This window comes from Tachysurus fulvidraco, chromosome 11, assembly GCF_022655615.1.
Source record: "Tachysurus fulvidraco isolate hzauxx_2018 chromosome 11, HZAU_PFXX_2.0, whole genome shotgun sequence".
NCBI lineage: Eukaryota > Metazoa > Chordata > Actinopteri > Siluriformes > Bagridae > Tachysurus > Tachysurus fulvidraco.
Window position 1 is genome coordinate 10,947,438 of NC_062528.1, and position 23,980 is coordinate 10,971,417.

General features: G+C 39.1%; 1 protein-coding gene across 9 annotated transcripts in view; it reads right to left on the minus strand.

Moving 5' to 3' along the window:
* Positions 1-23,980, minus strand: part of sez6b (seizure related 6 homolog b) — a 154,054-nt gene that overhangs the window by 11,703 nt on the left and 118,371 nt on the right. For all 9 annotated transcript variants that reach the window (XM_027147813.2, XM_027147814.2, XM_027147810.2 and 6 more), the window contains exons 5-10: positions 18,899-19,084; positions 16,146-16,314; positions 15,514-15,680; positions 12,232-12,426; positions 11,139-11,277; positions 232-428 (exon numbers count right to left, since the gene is read on the minus strand). In XM_027147813.2, the coding sequence (XP_027003614.1) occupies positions 232-428; positions 11,139-11,277; positions 12,232-12,426; positions 15,514-15,680; positions 16,146-16,314; positions 18,899-19,084 (1,053 nt within the window). The remainder of the gene's footprint in view (positions 1-231; positions 429-11,138; positions 11,278-12,231; positions 12,427-15,513; positions 15,681-16,145; positions 16,315-18,898; positions 19,085-23,980) is intronic.

A 23,980-nucleotide genomic window follows, 5' to 3' on the forward strand; every position in this document is an offset into this window, starting at 1 on the left:
TTGAAAACAGCATTTTACTTGAAAGATGCACTACTGAAAATTTACCTCTAAATATTTACAGTTCTATAAAACAAATTGATATAATGCTCAAAAAAGTCATTAAATGCACAGTATTCATTGTGAATATTAATGTATTTCCCCTAAAGTGTGTTTGTCGCTCTGGAGTTGATTGTTTGTCGGTAGAACAGACATATTAGCTGACACAGCCAACACGTTTCCGTGCACTCTTACCGAAAAAGTGCACCACAAAGCCGTTGTTGTAGCCGTAAACATTGGTGGCAGGGTCTGACTGAAACTGGATGGTGACGTCAGCTGTAGATGTGTAGAGCTTGAATCGTGGCCGTGAGCCACTGTACTGCCCCAGTGCCTTAGCAGTCAGATCGTCTCCATCATAGAACGTCAGCAGGTCATTCGTTCCCATGTGGAGGCTGCATGCAGAAAAAATACATATTTAATGAGGCTCGGGTGGCACCCTAGCTTTTTGCAGCATTCAGGAGCTGTTTGTTTCCATCACCACCTCTGAGACACAAAAGCTGCCTTGTACATTATACCGATCCTCAATGCTTTTATCATGTACTATATGAAGGTAAACTATATACAGCTGTGCTCATAATTTTATGTATGTCTTGCAGAATCTGCAAAAATGAAAGGGATCATGAAAATTTTATTTAGTTGTTTATTTAAGACTGGCAGGAATAAACTGTTTCACATAAAAGATATGTGTAAATAATAGTAGTATCGATTATAGGAGTAGTAAGCGGAGGAGGAGGAGGAGGAGGAGGAGGAGGAGAAGGAGGAGTTGTACACACATTTATGTATTTATTTATACACCCCATATATATATATATATATATATATATATATATATATATATATATATATATATATACACACACACACACACACACACACACACACACACACACACACACACACACACGCACACACACCTTTTTCAGCACCTGTGCTACTTGCTATCTCTGCTATTTGGCACAGAAACAGGGAACAGGACAGCTAATGAATTGACGGTAGCAGGGAGAACTCTTAGTTATACCCTTATGTACCAGTTCTGTCCTCCCTAATCTTTAGAAATAGCTGGAACATCAATTTCTTCCAGGGCACCAGCCACTGTTAGACCGTACTGTAACTTAGTTGTAGCAATCTCGTGGGGAGAAGCAGCATGACAAAAGAGTGATTTCACCTGTCACTTCCCCATGTTGCTTTAGTAAGACTTCAGCAGCTATGGAGACAGGCTGAGTTCAATTACCTCAGCAATTATTCATGCTGTAGCAACTGAAGGTACTGTATTCAACGCTACAATTTCAAACGCCTTATCTAATATCCAACAGCGGCCCCCTGCCAATTCTTCTTAGAAGCAAAAAAAAAAAAAGGAAAAGTGGAAAAGGCAAAATTGAGTGAAGCAGAATGAATAGTCCGGGGAACATATGACCTTCTGAACAATCGGAAATGAAATCGAAAATGCTGAAGCCTTAATAAAAGTGATAAAAAAAAAGTTCTCTTTTGGGCTTGATTGATAAAAAAACAGATATAGACAGCCTTGATAAATTAAATCCTAACATCATCTATCCCTTTAGGGAAGTATATAAAAACATTTATGCTCTCCAACTTTTTCACTTTGCTTTGCGTTGTGTATATTGTTAGATATCACATCGCTGACTCTGGCAGGCCAGAAAATCTTACTCAGTCCAACATTGAAGTGACACATGCACTCAGGCTTGTTCCTAATTAATCACAAGTGGCCAGTGATGGAACTCATTACACAGGAGAGAGAAATAATTAATCATCTTTGGTCTACCGTGGAGGCAAACAAAAAAAGCAGCGTTGCAGGATGGAGACAGGATGTTCGACGTGTGCAAAAGTCGAATGCAGACACACGTCTGGACATGCACTTACGCGCTCTCTATCTCACACACGCGCGAATTTTCGATGCGTTTGCATTGCTGCAATCTGCACCATATTGCTTTTTTTCTGCTGTAACACTGTGTCTCATTTTGCCGTACAGCCCCTCACCTGCTCATGACTAGAAACCGAAAAAAAAAACCTGTCTCTGCTTATATTGGATTTGTTGAAATAAAGTGAAACAAGAGTTTGCGTAGCAGCGTGCTGTATCTGCCGAGAAAATCGATCATGTTTTCTATTTGCTGGGAGTAATTTCATTTTGTTTAATCAAAAAACAGGCTCAGCTTGACTTGGCCCACAGCACAGCTGCCACCTCATGCCTTCAGAATACATTAAACTTGCATGCAGACTTTTTTTTTTTAAAGAAACCTTAAAGCAAGACAACATGGCCTGATATTTTCAGCCTACATAGCTCGAAAATGCCAATTCAGCTTACTGTTTCCACCTCTTGAACAAAACGACAATATAAAAGTGTTATATTCTGAATAATACTGGCAAAGACTGGTGCTATTTCATTTGTTAGCCAGAGGCAGGAACCTGATTCAGCTTTGGGTAAAAGCAAGGCTCAGAGATAGGTCATCTGTCACAGACAATAAGATGGACCATTCTTTTGCACCACATCCTGGGTTTTATGCAGGCAAAGCTATAAAGGTGGTCACTTCGTTGAAAAGAAACTTATGATACAGAGAAGATTTAGATACCTTATTTAAGATATAAAGCAAAATTACATTTGGTTTCATAATTCTTTTACATTATCCTTAGGCCATATACAGGCCATGTGTATATAACGTACAAATATAAGAATACATTGATAGGCATTTAATGGTGTTTAAAGTTGGATTAAAGGGTAGCACTAACAGCGCTCTTCAAGAGGAAGTCCATATTCAATACTGAAAGCACACAGCATTACAGATAACCTCTTGACCATGTGTTTAATCTAGATTTAATTCTACACTAGCAAGATTGGATGAGATGAGAAAAAAAAAGGCAAGCATGATTAAATGTCAGTGAATTTGCTGGACAGCATTGGCACTACTAAATGTTAGACAAACAGAAGAAGTTGAACTTTAATTTGAACTGTCAACATTATCAGAAAGTCTTAAATGGATAAATAAAGGAGTGAAATTGGTTTCGTTCATTTCAATTAGGAAGGTAAATATTAGCCAAAAGCCGAAAAGCTGGCAGTCCACGCATCCACACAGCATTAACTCACAAGACACTATATCTGAGCCAGAGAGAGAGAGAGAGAGAGAGAGAGAGAGAGAGAGAGAGAGAGAGAGAGAGAGAGAGAGAGAGAGTGTGAGAGAGAGAGAGAGAGAGAGAGAGACAGAGAGACAGACAGACAGAGAGTGACTAAGAGAGAGATATAGGGTTGGTTGAGAGAGAGAGAGAGAGAGAGAGAGAGAGAGTGACAGAGAGTGACTAAGAGAGAGATATAGGGGTGGTTGAGAGTGAAAGAGAGACAGATCAAGCAAATGAAAGAGAGCGAGAGAGAGAGAGACAGACAGACAGATAGGGGGGTTTGAGAGTGAGAGAGAGACAGATCAAGCAAATGAATGAGAGAGAGAGAGAGAGAGAGAGAGAGAGAGAGAGAGAGAGAGACACACACACACACACACACACACACACACAGACAGACAAACAGAGACAGACTAAGAGAGAGATTGAGGGGGGTTGAGAGTGAGACAGATTAAGCAAATGAACGAGAGCGAGAGAGAGACACAGACAGACAGAGAGAGACAGACAGAGAGAGAGAAAGAGACAGACGGGGGGAGTGAGAGAGAGACAGATCAAGCAAATGAATGAGAGAGAGACAGAGAGAGACAGACAGAGAGAGAGGCTCATTCTTATCCTGATTTATGAAAACATATTTCATCTGCTTAAACAGTAGATGAAAAGCTTAAATCCAGATCAGGTCATATCACATACACACCGCCTCCAGCAGGGGGCTCTCTCAGCCATCAGAGCCACCCAAGAGCATGATGCCTGTAATCCTCTCCACTACTACAAGCTTGTCCGGCTTTGTGTCTGCGCCAGGGCAGTTGTGCCAGCTGTCACCTGTGTTGCCCACCTACCCAACACACAGTCTGCCCCAATCTCACAGCTCAGGAAACCACTTCAGAGCTTCAGGGCCCTTCACAGCTAATGAGCTAATGATTTAATCAGACCTTGGTACACCTCAGAGTCCTTGTGTTACAGCAAGTGCAGGATGGGTTGATGAATTATTACAGGGGAGTGGGAGCTTGCTCATTCTTAAAGCTCTGTAATGAGCCTCTGGCAGGAGCTGGAACTCCATAACACAAGGAATCTGGACTACAACAGAAACAAGCTGTATTTCTCTCTCTCTCTCTCTCTCTCTCTCTCTCTCTCTCTCTCTCTCTCTCTCTCTCTCTCTCTCTCTCTCTCTCTCTCTGTCTGTCTCTCTCTGTCTGTCTCTATATTTTGGATAGAAATGGATTTGCTTTGTTGTTATGAATCTTCCCTGAGTCACCATTAGTGAATATTTTACTCTTCTCATCTAGGCACTTGTTATGGACGTCCACCTTGCTCATTTAGTTCCCATATATAATTGTCATTTAGTGTGACAGTAGTAGCAGTTTGACTAATTGAGTTTTTCTGAAGTGGGGAGGAAAGAGTGCCACCATGAAGCACACACAACCCCCCCCACCCCCACCCCCATCGTCAGTGAAGAGAAATACATAAAAAGCCGACATGGCTGGCTGTTGAAAAGGCGTGAGTTAAGACAGAAGGCACTGCATTGACTTTGCATAAATAGACAGGCCGTATTTTCATCATCAGCTCTAGCAACAGATGGAGAAGCCCTGAGTGCTGAAGCTATCGTCCGTCCCACATTCTCCACCCCAACCACCAAATGAACGGGAAATTAATTATGCTGGCAGCTTCTCCTGCAAAACATCCAGGATGTCATTTATTACACAGCTAAACAATGTAAGTGGTGCAAGAAAAAAATAATATACAAGCAGGAAGAAACATGCAAATGAATGAATCTTAATTAAGGCATACTAAATTACTGAATGCATGAATAATCTATCAGTGGCTGACACAGCAGGGTTTTGTATTGTGTAGCCTCACCTGACTGAGCAATCACACTCGACATTCGCTCTCCTGCTCCACATAATTGATTCCGCATTCGTTTAAAAAAAACAAAAAACAACAAACACCCAATTTAATAATTGGCTTACTGTGGAGTCTATTATTAACCTTTGTCTGCTGCCGCCTGTTGATATGCAAACTATTTCCTCGATCACCATATTTTTTTTCTTGCCCGTGATAGGAACACGAGCTACAACATCTGTCGCCTACGTAGGATTTTCAAGGAAAAATATGTGGACATATTTCTTTCTGCTGAGACAGTTTACTTGAAATTCACTTGTTATGTGCAACATGGCAAAAATCTATCACAGTGATTGAAAACATAATTTATATAATGGTGCATAATTCTGCTGCGGTTTTACTAACAAAGTGCCAACAACAACAAAGAAGTATCACTGTAGGTTCAAAAATTTCAGAGAAAAGGAGGGAAAACAGAACAAACAGTATTTAAGTTTTTAATTTCCAGTGACATTTCTTAATCAGACATCTTCACCTGATTATGTTACAAAATGTGTATAATAATGTTCACAGTATACAGTACAGACCAAAAGTTTGGACACACCTTCCAAAAGTTTGGACACACCACCTTTTCAACAGGACAGTGACCCCAAACACACCTCCAGGCTGTGTAAGGGCTATTTGACCATGAAGGAGAGTGATGGGGTGCTGCACCAGATGACCTGGCCTCCACAGTCACTGGACCTGAACCCAATCGAGATGGTTTGGGATGAGCTGGACCGCAGAGTGAAGGCAAAAGGGCCAACAAGTGCTAAGCATCCCTGGGAACTCCTTCAAGACTGTTGGTAGACCATTTCAGGTGACTACTGTACCTCTTGAAGCTCATCAAGAGAATGCCAAGAGTGTGCAAAGCAGTAATCAAAGCAAAAGGTGGTGACTTTGAAGAACCTAGAATATGACATATTTTCAGTTGTTTCACACTTTTTTGTTATGTACGTATATAATTCCGCATGTGTTAATTCATAGTTTTGATGCCTTCAGTGTGAATCTACAATTTTCATAGTCATGAAAATAAAGAAAACTCTTTGTATGAGAAGGTGTGTCCAAACTTTTGGTCTGTACTGTATGACAGTAATGATGTCATATTCCAGTCACCCAGTCTGATTGATGAGGGAATCTGAATCCTGAAGCTATCATAAAAATACAGACTTTACTGGAAACCAGTTACCCAGTGGACCATTCACTACATTCAAACCTGCTAACAATTTAGAGTAACAAGCTGCGCATGAACTTTTCAGTCTGTTTTATTTGTAAATTTGTACCATTGATTCTTCTAAGAGCAGGAGGAATATTTTCAGAGGATCTGCTGGTGCAAGGACAATGCTGAACCTCAGGACTCGTGAACGTAAGTAAATATTTATTGACATATTTTAACTGCTGTTACACCCCTATTGTAGTGTATGTTTTTTTTTCTCAGTGGAAAACAGATTGAATTTTTTTGTCGATATATTCTCCAGGTCAGATCTTTCAAGTCTGTGCCAACAATCTTTCAAACAAACCATTTTCAATTGTGCATGTCTCAACTTTGTATCTTTATAACCGGCCCAACTGCAGTTAAACTGAATTTTTTTTAATATGTTTGTACTAGTAATAAATATTTGTATTTGATACACTTTTAATAAGGTCTTGCATCAGTGAGAAATGAAACTAGGCAGCAGGGTTATTCAGAAGTAGGATAAAATCTCAAAGAATATGTTCAAGGTCTTAAAATTAGTCCCCTTGACACCGTCATCTCTGAGCTTGCCAAAGGCTGTATTGTACTTATTTCACTTTGGAAGTAAAGCCAGTGAGCTGGGACTGAACTGGTCATTTGGGACTGGTTGAAGCTCTGCAATAGTATTGCAATCTGAGAAGCACAGTCTCAATTACAGTTACAACCAATGTCTAAAAAACCTGACTTCTAAAGTGAAAATGTGTGAAGGCATCTGATTTGATCCACTCTATATCTGATTCATGCTCCTGTTTGGCTCTATCTACTATTGTTTATCTAAGAAAACCTATTTGATAAATAATAAATGTTAATAAAGTGAAGGTTTCTGTTTAGGGGATTTTTATTTAACGTTTATGAAAGGATCAAGTGACATTTGGTGAGTCACAAACAAGTTGTTTTCTGCCAAGGGAAAGACTTCAGGATAAAAGGCTTTGTAACATGATAATATGCATGATGTACAATTGAAAGAACTAAGTTATGTAGTTGCAGTTCTAGAGGTGGGGCCACAGGGGCCCTGGCCCCTGCTGAAATCTGATTGGCCCCTGATTAGCCCCCGTTCCATCAATCGTCGACGAGAAGAGCAATTTTTCACAACGATCACAGATGCAATTCCACCCCCAAACAATTGGCGGCACTCGAGCATTTGAAAAAGGAATGACTGACCGAAATGTATTTGCACTGTACTGAATAAATTATTTTGTGTGCTTGAATGTACCCTGTACTTGGCCCCTGAATGTAACATGTGGCCCCTTAATGGCCCCTGTTACAGAAAAATACTAGAACCGCCACTGTGTAGTGCATATGAGCAAAAGCAGAAACTTGTCTCACAGTGACTCCTCAACAATGTATAAAAGGTATGACATGTAATTCTTTAATTCTTTCCATCACACCAACCTGCTCTTGATATTTTCCTATAACAACATGCCGTTAACTATAACTTTTATTTTATACATACTGTCTGGGGATGATTATGCATTTATAGAACTCTAAAATGTTTAAAAATGACTGCGATGGAGCCATAGCGCTTTCCAGCCTTTAAAAGACATGTAGAATTATTCTAGTAAAGTAAACAAGTCCCTGCAGGGACACTGATAGAAAGCCTTAGGTAAAAGATCTATAATACTGGAATGAAAGCCGAAGCAGTGACTAACAGGGAAAGATGTAAAAAGGGCTCCTATAGAGACAATCACTAACTGAACTTGTCCCAAAAGTCCATTGATTAGCACAGACTGAATATCTGTGAGCAACAAAGAAGGAGCTCTCACGCATGATACCAGCATCTGACTGCAAAATGTTCAACATTCTGCAGCACAAAATTATAAACCACTACTATAGTATTAGAAAATAAGGCTTCCTTACCAACCTCTCACATTATCTATCTATCTATCTATCTATCTATCTATCTATCTATCTATCTATCTATCTATCTATCTATCTATCTATCTATCTATCTATCTATCTATCTATCTATATAGATATAAATATGTGTGTGTGTGAGTATGTGTGTTTCATATATATATATATATATATATATATATATATATATATATATATATATATATATATATATATATATATATATATATATATATATATATATGAAATAATTATAATATTATAATTATAATATAATAATTATTATATTGTAAATATAGAAATTTATATGACCATAAATGGGGATGTGGTAGCCTAGTGGTTAAGGTGTTGGTCAACCAATCTGAAGGTCACTAGTTCAGATCCCAGGCCCACCAAGCTATCACCGCTCTGCCCCTGAGCGGGGCCCTTAACCCTCAATTGCTTAATTGTATTAAATGAGATGTAAGTTTAAAAAAAAAAACTGATTTAACATGATTAGGTCTCACATTACAGTTTTGATTGAACAGATAAGATAGGTGTTGCATCCTGGGCTGTTATGAGGCAGTGTGAGAGCTTCTTGCTTCCTGTTTCTATCTTACAAATGCAGAGTTGATTCATACTTAAAAAACTGGAGTCACTGACCTATAGCCAGTTTTTATTTATTAATCTGTTTGGACCTTTGCACTGAAACGGAAGTTTTGAGTGCTCGTCTGTCAGTTTATGACCTCTGTTCTAGAGAGACAAAAGAAGCAAGAGAAAAAGAAGCGAAGAAATATTTTGTTGTGCTAGATGGATGTTTTTCCTGTAAAAGGCATAGGATTTACAAGAGATTCTACAAAACACATTATTAACAAGCTAAACTATTAATCTTCCACACTATTTGCAACATCAGTTGCATTAGCACACCATGAAGTGCACCATGGTACCAAACCTGAGACTGAATGTAGAATGTGATGTGATTCCCGTGAACGCAGTAGTACTCGAGTCTGCACTTTTACACAAAGTCAAGTAACCTGAACGTGTGTTTTAGCTGAAAGTGACATGATTCATTTCCACAACACGTGTAGCATGAGTGACAGGGGAATGCTGTTGGAGACAGAAGATGTGAGATGCCTAACTGCATATAATAGCACCAACATTTTTACATCACGTTGTGTTTGTGATGATGTAAGTGACTCCACAAATGCACCAGGGTTCAACAGAATCAAGCCAAACCAAAATCTGAAACCAAACCAAGTCTGTGATGTACTGATATATTATACATATCTATTAAATTTGCTCTGCAATAAATTCTCACTCTATTTATAAGGTCTTATATAAAAAGCTCTGATTATTTAAGACTGGAGCTTTAAAGCCTGAAAACACAGGAGGAATAAACTAAAATAGCAATTTTATCATTGTTCAAAATGTATGTGACTTCATACTCACTCACTCACTCATTTTCTACCGCTTATCCGATGACTTCATACTCCTCCAGCTAATGTAGGGTGAGCCATGGGCCAGGGATCAGGGGAAAGCTAAATTTTATAGGAACCACAGACCTCCTGGCATTTTTACTGGCACACACACACACACACACACACACACACACACACACACACACACACACACACACACACACACACACACACACACACACGCACGCACGCACGCACGCACAGACACACACACACGCACACACACACACGCACACATAAAGATCTTAACCTTATATTATTTATGACTCTTGCCCTACATGAAAATACACTATATAATTTACATACTGTATATAAATCAGATATCTGAATCCCACTAAATGTTAAAGGAGTCGAATGAAATAAATTGAAAATGAAGATCTGATGAATCATGCATGAATTGTGACTGAGGCTAAGGTCAGAGCTAATTTCAGAGCTGGATAAACGTCATGCATGGATTACATGCCATGGAGCTCTATAACATGCCAACAATATAACTCAGTTTTAAGGTATGTTTGAAATGACACGAAGAGCACAGGTCACTTCTAAAAATGATAAATGGAAGCTTTAGTATGAAAACTACAGTACTGTGCTATGATAATAATAATTAAAGGCAAGCACAGAGAGAATGTGAAGGAGCTTCTTCCCACAGGCCTTTCAACCCCTCAATTAGGACAATACTTAATACCTGGACTTTCTCTGCACAAGACTCCTCAACACACAACCTCCTTTTTTTAGACATTATTCTACAACCGAACTCCATTCATACAAACATTTTAGATTTTTCCATATACATTTTTTCTTTTTTCCCATGTGTATAATATATTCTATTTTGACTTTCATATGATTAAAATTCTATTCTTAGTGTATTATTATTCTTTATTTACTCGTTTACATTTCATTTGACTTTTTTTAGTTCCTCTTTATTTAATCACATTAACATAGCATTTTTTATGGTAATGGACTTCACTACATGTAGATAGATAGATAGATAGATAGATAGATAGATAGATAGATAGATAGATAGATAGATAGATAGATAGATAGATAGATAGATAGATAGATAGATAGATAGATAGATAGATAGATAGATAGATAGATAGATAGATAGATAGATAGAGATTCTTCATTGATCGTGGAAGAAATTCGAGTGTGTATGTCACAAATAAAATCTGAATTTGAATAATCCTCCAAGGAATACGTAAATGAATTCCCTTCCCAGGTATAAAACAGACAACTCTCACTCTCTCTCACTCACTCATTTTCTACCGCTTATTCGAACTTTTCGGGTCACGGGGAGCCTGTGCCTATCTCAGGCGTCATCGGGCATCAAGGCAGGATACACCCTGGATGGAGTGCCAACCCATTGCAGGGCACACACACTCTCATTCACTCACACAATCACCCACTACAGACAATTTTCCAGAGATTCCAATACCCTGCAAGTCTTTGGACTGGGGGAGAAAACCGGTGTACCCGAAGGAAGCCACGTGCCCCCCAAAACAGTCAACTAAGGGTTAAAAAAGAAGATTCAGCAGTAAGAATAGACTAATTTATTAACGCACATTTGGATGTCCAGCATGATCCGCTTGTCCTCCTCCACATGGATTCCCCAGATGCAGTCCTGGCCTTTATCATAAGCTTCAGGCCAGTTCGGAGACAGCACCACTCCAGCCGAATCAGTGATCTCCCCACTACACACCGCTGAAATAACACACACACGCACACACACACACACACACACACACACACACACACACACACACACACACACACACACACACACACACACACACACACACACACACACAAATTACTCACACAGACACCCACATACTGCAAAAGGGCATATATCTTCAAAAAGAACAGAAACAAATGTAAATGATGTAAAAAAAAAAAAAAAGCACAATTTAAAGACAGTTATTGCAAAGCTTAAGGCAATTAAAATTCATCCAACAATGTCAAGGGTGAGCCTGGGTCCAGGAGCTGTGGGAAACCTGAAGGTCTGAATTAATGTAAGGTACATCCAGGAGATACATCCAATAAAATCACCCAGAAACAAACTCACAAACTGCATGACCTCCAGTTTTTTGTTTTTTTTTTGCTTCTATCTTGCCCGATGTTGGTTCAACCGTGCAGAAACATAATATTTTGAACCAGAAAAGTGTTTGTCTTGACCCAATGCTGCAGCCTTTGTGATTAAATCCTTTAAAACCAATTTCCATTGTGCGCTTTGAGCAATGCAACCAAGCATGGGATCAGATAAGATTGCAGCATTGTGTGTTTGGGCTTTCTGTTTACAATATTTTCTTGCCAACTTTCCAACTCTTTATCTCTAGACTCATGGATTCCATTCATGGATAAATTCTTTTATCACTACAATAGTCTGCAGCCAAGTGCACTGGAGGCTGAAACCAGGTAAATTTGCACTGAAAAACTGTCACATTTATGGTGCTGAAATGATCCGGTCCATCATTACTTTACATAACCAGCTTAATTGAGTCTAGAGCCAATTACAGGTACTTATTACTGTAAGCACCACTATGTTAAATCTTAAGGTGCATGAGAAACCCCCACACCCCACTCCACACACACACACACACACACACACACAGACACAGACACACACACACACACACACACACACACTGCACAGACCTCGGCAGGCAGGCTCAGTCTCATTCCACTGGGGGTTTTTGGGGTCCATGCACTCGATGATAACTGAACCTTGTTCCAGCGTGTATCCCGAATTGCAGCTGAACTCCACCACTGCACCAACACCATAGCTATTGTCACTGCTGGTGAAGTTGCCATACTTGACAAAAGGCTCATAGCAATGCCCCAGTGCGAAAGCTGCAAATACACAAACACACAGCAAGAGCAAACGCTTTTAAATTCTAACAAACATAACAATAAATCTGTATAGAAAAAGTACAGATATGAAAATAGAATCTGTACCATTTGCATATTAGAGTGCGTTCACATATTAGTAACACATAAAAGTAAAAAATGTTAGCTGTGTCATGCGTAGAGCTTAAACCACACTCGAACATCATTTTCAGTCATTAGACAGAAATACAGCAACAGACAAAAGGGAAAAAGGGAAATAACAGCTCTGTCCTTAAGCTTAGTTTGCTTAACTTCCTGTAGTTGTGTCACTTTAGGGTGGAATTACTTTGTCACTGCAATCAGACCATAAATCTGACTTAGCATCAAGACTGATTGAGCGAGGTGGTGTCACGTCTAAGCGATCAGTAGTTTTCATCTGAAATTGAGTTTTCATCTTCTAAATGAAACACGGTCAGCGGGAAACTTTCGATTAAAATGGACTAAATGCTGAGTACATTAAAGTGTTACAGCCCTGAAAAAGGGAAGGAGATTAGACACGTTCACACTCGACGATGTTTCCATACTCCAAACTTTATGTCGAATCGAGAAACACAGCGAGTTCTCCTCCTAGTGTTCAACAAGACAAAACCAAACTAATCGATCACAGATTAACCAAAATTCTTTAAATAACCTATTTGCTTTTTCTAAACATTTTAAAACATTTTCAACATAGCGTGAAAATATATTATTTTCACTCTTCCACAGATTCACCAACCTTTTTAAATACGTATTTCAATGTATCACACAAATATATTTTATTCTGTCACAAAAGCTGTCATGTTTCAAAAGCTGTTCCAAGGTCTAGCAGTCTGCTAATCCCTCTTACCACCAGTTGCTTTATAGCTTTGTCAAGCAATATAGCCTTGCTTCATAAATAAATCTACATTAACAAGCTCACATGGGCCTGGTTGATTTGTTGCCAGCGTATTTTCTCATACTGGAATGTAGAGCAGGAAATTAAATGAGCATTTTTTAGAATCCAGACTGGCCTTGATATGCCTCCTGGTACTGTTTCATTCACTGCCATGCTGGAATAGATCATTCCTCAGTCTGTGGGGCTTCCAGGATGTTTTGAATTCAGCTCAACTCGACTCTATAGCACACACAGGTGATTCTGCAAATTACAGCACCATGGTCCAATCTCATCAGCCTCCAATCTGTCCACATGCATTATTCAGTCTCTGACATCAACAACACAAATGGAATGGATACTGTACATTTTCATCTACTGCTGATGTTGCCTTCCATATTACCAAACTATCCGACTGTCGTCATTTAAGCTTTCTACAAGGAAATATGTAGCTTGCATGCCTCAACTAAACAGCCTGAACTAAACACAAACATATTTGCTGTCCAGTCTTTAGTTAATTTTATTCATTTGCACATTAATTTGAACTCAACTCTTTTTATCAGAGGACAAAAATGAAATCTGAGCCTGTTTTGTGGTGTCCATGTTCAGCACTGAATGTCTTTGTCGTGTCACACTTTACAGTGTCAGCTAACGGCTCACATGAAAGCAAACGCTCAACTCTTAAAGACTGTTTTTTATATATATTTCTATTTTTACCTAGCCTACTAGTGGCAAAAGTTTCATAGGAAAATGTTAAAAGAGACACACAAACAAAAAAACGCTTGTTTTCTTTCACACAAATATAGAAGTAAATGGTGATATAAAACCCAATTTTGCTCTCTGAGTCACCCCGAGTGCTTAAACATAAGCATCTAAAAATTGTAGGCATTAACGTCAACAACTGAAATTCAGTGTAAGATTATCCCAACAACGGTAAAAATGTCTCACACTGAAAACCAACAGTGCTCTGACTAATATTAGACCTGCGGCGATAAAGTAATTCATTTGTTTATACTGATTAAAAAATTCGGAAAAGTCGATTGCCAAGGTTCTGGTAAAAAGGGGTTGACTCTCTGAGGGTGTCAAGTGACTCTATTTGCATTGACATTTCCCTGTAATTTGCACCTTTAGGTAGAAATGCCCCAAATTGCATATTCATTAACATTAGATATGCAAAACAGACACGTTTGTTCATTTGATGGACCTCCACAGACACTGCAGTAAATCAGTTTGCAGTTTTTTCCCCACACGTGTTATCACAATTGTACATTTCTAAACAGCAAAGCAGGGCATATGCATATTTAAAGCTCCCAGAGCATTGTGTAATGAAATCTTACATGGATCTGTACAAAATAAGTACATCTAAACGGTGATGCACAAAACAATTCAAAATCAGTCACCGCAAATTAATGCTAAATGTCTTGCTGGTATATCAATCGTGTTACATGAGGATATGAAACATGTTTATACGGACCATTTGTGGCAGGCTGGTTTTAATTATTCAGTCTTTATATAACTTGGGATTGATAAAGGTCACTGCCGAAGTTAGCCAACCGGGGAGAGTGTAATCTGATTGTATTGTGGAAAACAAGATTAAGCTCTTCAGATTGGACGATTGAATGCTTCAGGTACTAAAATGTGAAACATGATAAATGCAGCTATACATATTAAAGGAATAAAATTGCTGTAAACACAACTTTCAGCCAAAATCTAGCTATAATGACAGTAAAGTTTTGCATTTGGCTGCATCATTTGACCTGAGTGTCATTTCAATAAAAATCTTAGCTGTCTTTAAGAAATGATGAAAGAGAACTGGATCTAGTGCAATACCAAGAAGATGCTTTTGAAGCATTGGTGCTTGGCCAGTTCCTTAAAGAATAATAAAATTACAGGAAATTATGAAAGATTGAAATAGCTTGTTCTACAGAACCATGTCTTCATGGTCGTCAGACAAAAGCGCCTTAAGAGACTCTCAAAAGACCACTGCCAGCCAAAATAAAGCACCGAACAGCAATCAGTTGAGGTATTCAGCTGGGGCAATTACTGCTTCTATTCTAGAGGCTTTCAAAAAAGTCCGGCCCTACTGAGAACAGTCCTGTCTTGTTGAGCTTGAACAGGAATTTGTTCGGTTAGTAGGAGAGACATCACGATGTGAAACCCAGTTGAGTCTTTGTTAACCAGGAATGAGGCCATATCCATACCTTCATATCTGATTGCGGCTCCTGTGTTGGTGCCTGAGCCGTCGGTGGTGAACTCGATAAAAAGATATCTAGAAGTGCTGACGATGCCCTCGTTGGGTAAATATTCCACCTCATAAGAATCATAGAGTGTTGCAGAGTCAATGTTGTTCCCGTTTTTGATGAGTAACCTGCAAACAGAACACACATCTTTTACAGCATTTTCTCCGAAGAGAAATCAAAAAGCAAGACAGTCCATTTGGCATCAGAATATGTCATTTGGCTGCTGCCTGTTATCCTCCTGACTAGCTGAGCAGCCAGTATCCTAATAAAAGTTAATTAGCAAAATGGAAGGTATCGAAGAATAAAACTTAATCCCCTCTGTGAATCCTTAGACCAGCCTTCAGCTGCTGTTAATGCATTACATCAGAAAATATGATAAAATTTCATTATTTAAAAAGTGTAAATATGAAACACCCACACACACACACACACACACACACACACACAGATCCAGAGATCCACAGTGTCCTGAAAAGGCTTGTTCTACTGTCATTGGTAGTAGATGTGAGGGATAAATCATATTTAACATTAGAGCCTAAGTTTGTAAAAGAGGGTAAGAGCTGAATCTTGAGAAGGCAGGATGATTCACTAACCTGTCATCATCCTCGGCGAGTGCCACCTTCTCAAAGTGAACATGCAGCCGCTGTCCTTCTGGAGCCTCCAGCACCCAGTGGCATGTCAGATTGTTGCTGTAGTTACTGGGGAAACCAGGAGACACGATGCGGCCGAGTGAGGCGTTCTTTATCAGTCCACCACAGGCCGCTGTTGAAGGGTGTAAAAAGTTATGCGCTTGATTAATCAAAAATTGCTGCCTAAAAGGAGACCTTTTAATTGAACAATTCTGACGTTCTCTACTATTTTAGAAACTTGAAAGATTTCCCAAAGTGATGCAAACAGTAGTAAAAGTTCTAGTATTTTAATTTCAGGATATCTGTAAAAGAGAAAGGGCTGAAAATTGCATTTAAAAATCCAATTCCACTGAAATATACCAACATGTTAAAAAGCTCAAAGATCTAGCTCCAGATCCTCTATGACCCTGCTCTGAATTAAGAGATTACTGAAGAATGGATGAATAAATAAATTAACATGACTATGATAACTATGTCTATCCTAATACCTGCCTTTATTCATAGCCTACAGTCATTTTTGCAGCCACGTGCCTCCTTATCTACCTAATGCGCCCTTTACAGAATGCCAGGACAAGTGTAGAACAGTTTTTAATTAAAAATGTCACATTTCTTTAGGTGGCTCGATTCTGGTTAAGTATTTTTTTTTTCTGCTTTCCACAACTCATTCAATGTTCATTGTGTTACTCAGACAACCACACGACAAGCTTACCAGCATCAAAACACACCTTTAAACAGTCTATTCACCAAAACACCATGTAGAATTAAACCAATTTTCAAGATCCGACAGACCAACGATAGCTTTTCGTAAAAGCAGTAATGGCTGTTGAAGAGGGTCTGTACCACAGCCAATCAGGTGAATGTTATCCAGGCAGGCAGCGCCTGATTAAAGCAGAACTTGAGCATCGCTCCCTGGCTGCTTGCTGATCAGTAATCAAGCCAGCTGTGCCACGGTAGCATTCAGCATCACCACAGCATTCACCTTAAATGCCACATTTCAGCTCCTTCCCTTTGATCAATAGTGGAAATGAGAAACTTTAGGGCTGTAGCTGCATCTGAGCTGTTCATGCAGTCAATGCTGCACCTCCAAACAACCGATTGAGATCCAGCATCAAAACAGGATGCCTTTATGTAAACCAAGCAGTTTAGCTCCAAAAAGGGACAAAAAGAAAACTTTCTGTGGCTTTGGGGTTCTCTTTCAAAGACAGATTATTTATGCAGCCTTGTTATTCAGGCGTTTGCCTCGAAGCAAGAGAGAGTCGTTAATATTCACTCCTTGCAGGCACAAGTGGTTAATACAATTACAACCAAAATCAATGATCAAATGCTAATTAACATTAGAGGACAAGGTAGTGAAAGCAAAAAGAGCTGCTCTCCAGTCAAGTTAAATTACACCTGTGTGGGCAAAATATTTACACTCAGGGCTGAGTGCTGCTGGATGTTAGAGAAAGCACCGAGGGCATTGTATCCGCATGAGCTGAGGTCTTGTGGGTGTTTCACAGAGAGCCACAAATGGAGACTATAATTGCTACTGAGCACTCACAAGATTTCTCCACAGTGGTGTAAATAAGCATGCACGACAAGACAGCTGTTGGACTGACTGACAGTACATCTCAGTTAAAAGAAAGGGTTGTTTGTGAAGATAAGGATGTTTAAGGTGAAGTGACTATTATATGGTACAGCTTTAGGTTACAATGCAGCTAGCCTTATATTTTCAAGGCAGAAATAAATCAAGACCTCTGTATTATAAGGTTTTATCTGCCAGAAAATTCTGATCCTTCTTGAACTTTGGATGAGTACAATTTACTGTAGGTGGTCCAATCAGTATCCATGTTCTGTTTACATTCTGACTTGATTAGATCAGACTTAGAATGTTGGGCTGAGGGAGAAAGCAACATTTATCTATAGAGATTCTACATTTGCTCTGTGAATGGTGAAGTAAGTGTACAAAACAGATATTGTACTATTGTTCTAATGTACTACATGGTTTTACAACATATAAATATTCTGGAATAGCTGCTAGTTACATGTGATGTTCTTATAAAATGAAACTCCAGTATAACCAGTGACTTGCTGAATGTTTTTCATCCATTTTCTGTCCATTTTCTGGGAACCTGGAGACTATTCCAGAACACTTGGGGCACAAGGCAGACCAGGTCGGGTGTAAGTCCATCACAAGGCACAATCACACACACTACACACAATTTAGAGATGCAAATCAGCCTACAGGGAAAACAAACAAGCTCTGTGCCTACAGGGAGCATTTAGATTTGAACCCTTAATCGCACATATGCCATGTAATCCTGATACCCACTAAACTAGCGTGCCTATCACATGCTACATGAATATGTTTAATAAATGGAACTTTCCAGTGTAACCAGTGACCTGCTTCCTGAGACACATGAAGCTAGCCATCACCTCTGTTCACTACAAGCAGTGTAACACTTTTGGAGGAAATCTACCCTCTTCCGCATACATGAGCTCCCAGACACCCATGATTGGCTATTGCATATCCACCCTCCCACAAATCCTGACAGCATCAGGGATTGAATGTGCCATCTACAGTAGATATACTGTAGCTAATTCTGTTTTGTTGTAGCACTTGTGAGTTCATTAATTGATAACATAAATTTAAAGTGTAGTGACCTTGCTGACTTGTAGTGCAAATGTACAAGGTGATGCATTATTTAATGTTAGACCAAGTGGCGTTTCTTACTCACCGAGACACCTGGGTTCTTTTCCATTCCAATGTGGTGTTGTAGCATTGAGGCATGTGAGGGTGGAGGGGCCCTGAATCTGGTAGCCAGTAAAGCAGTAGAAATAAGCTTCTCCTCCCGCGTGCAGACTGCTGACGGTTACGTCACCGTATGCCGGCCGCTCAGGGAAATTACAGCTCAGGACAAATGCTGTAGAAAAAACACAGCACAGCCAGATCCTTTTAACATTTTAAAGGTCTTTGGATGTTTTCTTTAAACACGTCAATCATTAAAATCTCATTATACTGTTGTAATGTCAGAAATCTTTATAAAAATTTCTTTTATAAAAATGTTACCATGGAAGTCTTATTTAAGTAGATAGAGTCATAAATATAGTCAAAGACAGAACAAAGAACTTTGAAATAATAAAAAAAAATTAAAAATTTATATTGTTATGCAATACTTTGCTATAAAATACTGTACTATATTACACGTAAATAACATCACACACATCTATAACATTGACTAATTTCTAGAAAAAATGGCATATTGAATGTTATCATTCAAATCTTTTGTAATATGAACTATGATATAGATTGAAAGTCAAAACTCGATAGCTGAATTGTTCAACACGCTCGACCTTGCACTTCCTTTCTCAATCAGGCTCACTTTTGTGCACTTTTTTCTCTGTCCTCCAGTCTTGCACAGGGAAAACTATTCTTCTCTCTCTCTCTCTCTCTCTCTCTCTCTCTCTCTCTCTCTCTCTCTCTCTCCCTCTCTCTCTCTGTGAACAAGTGTCCCCAGGAAGATAAATACACCCAAATGTTAAGCAATATGTCTCTTCACAGACTAGACATGCTGGGATGCAAGCAGGCAACCCATTAGGCTCCGACAATGATGGATTAGACATGCACCGTCCATAATGGAATAAATGGAGCAATAAAAATAGTGAACACATTCACGCTGAACACATAGGTCACAGTACACACAGCTAAAACCCACTGCAATGTCTGTAATGGAAAACTGAACAGTTCCAGGCATTTTCTAGTGTGGCTATGGCATTTTAGGTCTCATAGTAGGTTGCAAAATATATTTCATGAAGATTTTCATGCAAAGTTAGAAAGTTTGTCTAACTCGCACCTTACTCACACCTTACTTACACACTCTCTCACTCTCTCTCTCTCTCTCTCTCTCTCTCTCTCTCTCTCTCTCTCTCTCTCTGTGTGTGCATTAAAATGTCTCTAGGTTCAATAGAACACTAAAATGGAAGACTTAAATGGCAGCAGTAGCTCTGACTGGAGCTACATGTGAAAGCAGGTCAAAATGATTAGCTATTCTTAGGCTCAGAGAGGGAGCTTTTATGAACACGTGCCCAATCTCCCACGTTCACGTCCCGGTGGACACTGAATTCAGGCTACTCTACCAGTGACAATTTAACTTACAACTGCATTGTCTGCCTCCTTTCTCATTTAAAAACGATGTTTGCAATTTGTAACATGGATCTTTCTAAAACTTTCTACTTGGAGCATAATTTATTGCTCATGGATTTATTGTTAGCTGGTGAAATATGCAGCAGAGATTGGCCATCGATTTTGCTGTTGTGTGATTCACCTAAGCCTTGGGCTGGATGAAATTTTTAAAGGCTTAAATAGGTCAATAAATCCAGACCTTTGACCCGGCTGTGTCATAATCAACCATTTTCCAGTTCTCCAGCAGTAACTTCTTATACTTTAAGTGGGAAAAGATACAGATGCAGTGACTTTTACACTGTGTATTGCACTCAGTCCTCAGGGATGATCGCAGACTTGCCTCCATCTGTCAATGCACCCAACACCACACTTTAATTACATTTCAGGATGGTGAGTAAGAGGTAAAAGTGTTGAGTGGTGTTACAGTGCCAGCTCTGTAGCAATGTTATCTACTCATATAGGAAATGTATCTCACAAGAATAGCTGCAGAGAAATACACTATCTCACAAATGTTATAATTAATAATGCATGAGACTACTCTTTAAAAAAAATCAAATACATGTATTTATGTCCTATAACACATACCACCAGGCCAGTCTGCATAAATCCTACATGAAGTATAAGTATAAAAATGACATACAGTAATTATGTGCATAAGGCTTTACAAAGCATGGGTACGGGATGTAACCTTGTGATATAAGGTTCAGAATATGAATTAATTCATTTCTGTTTACTTCATTTATTTAATTAGCAGATTATATTTTATCCAAAGCGCTTTACAAACGAGGAAATACAATCAAAGCCATATATCAAGCAGAGGACAATACAAGTCATGCTACCATACAAGATTATTAGTTAAGTGCTACAGGAGCAAAGTGCACTAGTGTAAGTGAATTCGTCTTCTTTCTTTTTTTGGAGTGGGTCACAAGTTAGCAGTTAGTTAAATGTTCCTGAAAATGCCGTTTATTGTTTTAAGTGACAGATTTTGCTGTCCAAATTGAGGTCGGAAGTTCCTTCTGTTTGTAGGTTGGGGCAGACTCCGGATCCTCATCCCTCTAGCATTCTTCACAAACGTGGGAGACCCAGTCAAATAGTATTGAATGTCATTGTTGACTCAAGTCTTGTTGGAGACTGATGAGCCTTCTAAAAAAGCCTTAGTTTGATAAATCACGTCAATTCTTTTCCTCTACCGAGCTACTACAGAAGGCTCTGGAGGGGTGATGTTCTTCAACATTTAAGAAGAGTCTAACACTGAAGAGACCAAGTACAAAAAAACAAGCAAAACACCATGTGGATGTTGAATAGAGAACAATTCATATCCCAAAGATAGACTTGTCATATTTCAAATAGACTATTTGAGAATAATTTGACAAAATACACAGCCTTCTTATAGTCCCTATCTCTCATATGCTCTTAAAGAGCCTCGCTAGCACTGCTGGGGCATGTGGTGAGAGGGCTGTTCTCCTGCTGGCTAACTAATCGAAGTGCCGAGAGGGGGAGTGCTCTTCTTGCAGAGTCAATGAGGCATCGTAGCACCACCCCAGCCATCCATCCAATTTCTGCTTTATTACTGGCATATCAGCACAGCGGGGCTGCGTTGTTATAGCATTATCATCTTGCTGCTTCCGTTTCAATTAGACTAATACCGAGGGGCCACTGGAGGCTGACTTTATGAGCTCAGACTTAAATCATACATGATGCCTCACAAGAGGGTGGCCTTGCAGCTTTATTGACCATAAAGACCAATTGTTGTGGTGAAGAGATTAGCTGGCAACCAGTTGGACTGCAACAGATGCTAATGTTCCACATTAGATCCTCTGAAGCAGAGCCTCTATGCTGGATGGAAAGAACATGTGATCGTGGGCAATTGTAGGTTATAGCTAATGACCTGCAGGGAGATGACTGTGTTTCCACATGTATAAGATTGACTTGAGCTTGACTGTCTCTTGGGCTTGATGAGTCTCAACCCGAACAACAAATAAATTTTTATACAGCTTCTGGCTCTATGCATCTCGAGTGAAAACACTGAAATTGCATGGAGAGAACACAAAGTCGAGGTGAATTCTAAATCAATTTTGAAGTGTAGTGTTGCATGATTTACAACAGAATAAGTAAGACTGATCAGGACACTTGAGGTATTTTTTTTGTCATATATGCCCATGAGGACTGATGCTTGTATTTACATAGAGGATTGAAGCGATCAGACCTATTCAGGGCAGATGTGTATTTATGGAAGATGTATTCATGAGGCAGCACAGAGGATAATGAGGACAGTAACCAGACAACCATTATACATGACTGACAGTAACCCGAGCTCAGGATTGGATTGTGAAGTGACAGCTGGAAGCATTGCTGCCTCACAGCTCCATGGTCCACGGTTCAGCCTGGGATTGATTACTTTCTGTCCCAGGCTTCCTCCAGGGTCCCAGGTTTCTTCCTAACTTCAAACAATATGCCAATAGGTCTTTATATCCAATTGCCTGTAGTATAAATTAGAGGGCAGGTTCCCAGCAATGATTTGATGTATTTCTGTCTCACTGAGATGGCCAGGAATAATTACTGACCTTTAATCAAATAATATTACCATATAATTATCAAATCAAATAAACATCCTCTGTTTTGAGTGAGCAATGGTTTGGAATGGCCATGGACTGAAAAATAATCCAATAACGCATAAACTCTTTGGTTACAGATCTAAAATCAAAGTAAGTATGTTCATAATGTTATCTACTGTATATAAATCCAATCACCGTGATAAGCGCTGTCTCTTATTAATATACTATTCTAAGATAAAAATGTCTTCTCCAGTCACCTCCATGTAAGTCTAAAAAAAACAAAGACATTTTCATGGACTTTACAGGAATAATTTAATTAATTGAATGCAGGGTTTTATCAGTATTTCTGGTGTGTTTACAACACAAACTGCCAGACAGCGACACTGGAATGGAATGCTTTTTGAGTCTAGCTCGAGCTGATATTGAACAATCAACATTCAAGGACACAATCACACGTTAATGCACATGTCTTGGTCTATCAACGTGTGCAACTTTTGTATTAACTCTTCATCATTATACATGCTAAGTTTAATGCTCGTGCTCTGTAACACTAGATATTAATTTTTGTCTTAATTTCTTAATATTTTTCTTTAAATTACTGGATATTTAGTCGTCTCACATTCCATTACATGAAATTAGTTCTTAAAATATCTAATCTGTTTTATCAGAATTTTTTATTAAAATTGATTTTCTATAAAAGAAAAGAAAAATGTGATAGTTTGTGAACCTTATGCTGTGCAGGCTTACTGAAGTGAACTGTCCACTTGCTATCTGAGATTTGGTCCTGCTCTATTTCCGATAAGCAGAAGTCACCACTGCTGGCTCGTTCTGACAAGATGTCTGCAGCAAGTGGAACCATTCCCCTGTTAAATGTCTTGGTTTCTGGTGACTTGGACATGTTCATGCTCCAAGAGACTCAAAAAAAAAAAATTTGAAGGCCTCTGATAAGCAGGGCACTTTTACTGGTTCTGTGTCAGTTTCTGATTTGTGTACGTGTGCGTGTGTGTCAGAGGAGAGGATGTGCTATGATGACAGGTTTATATCTATGAGCATCCTCTCTGAGGAGGTATAGATTGCCATGG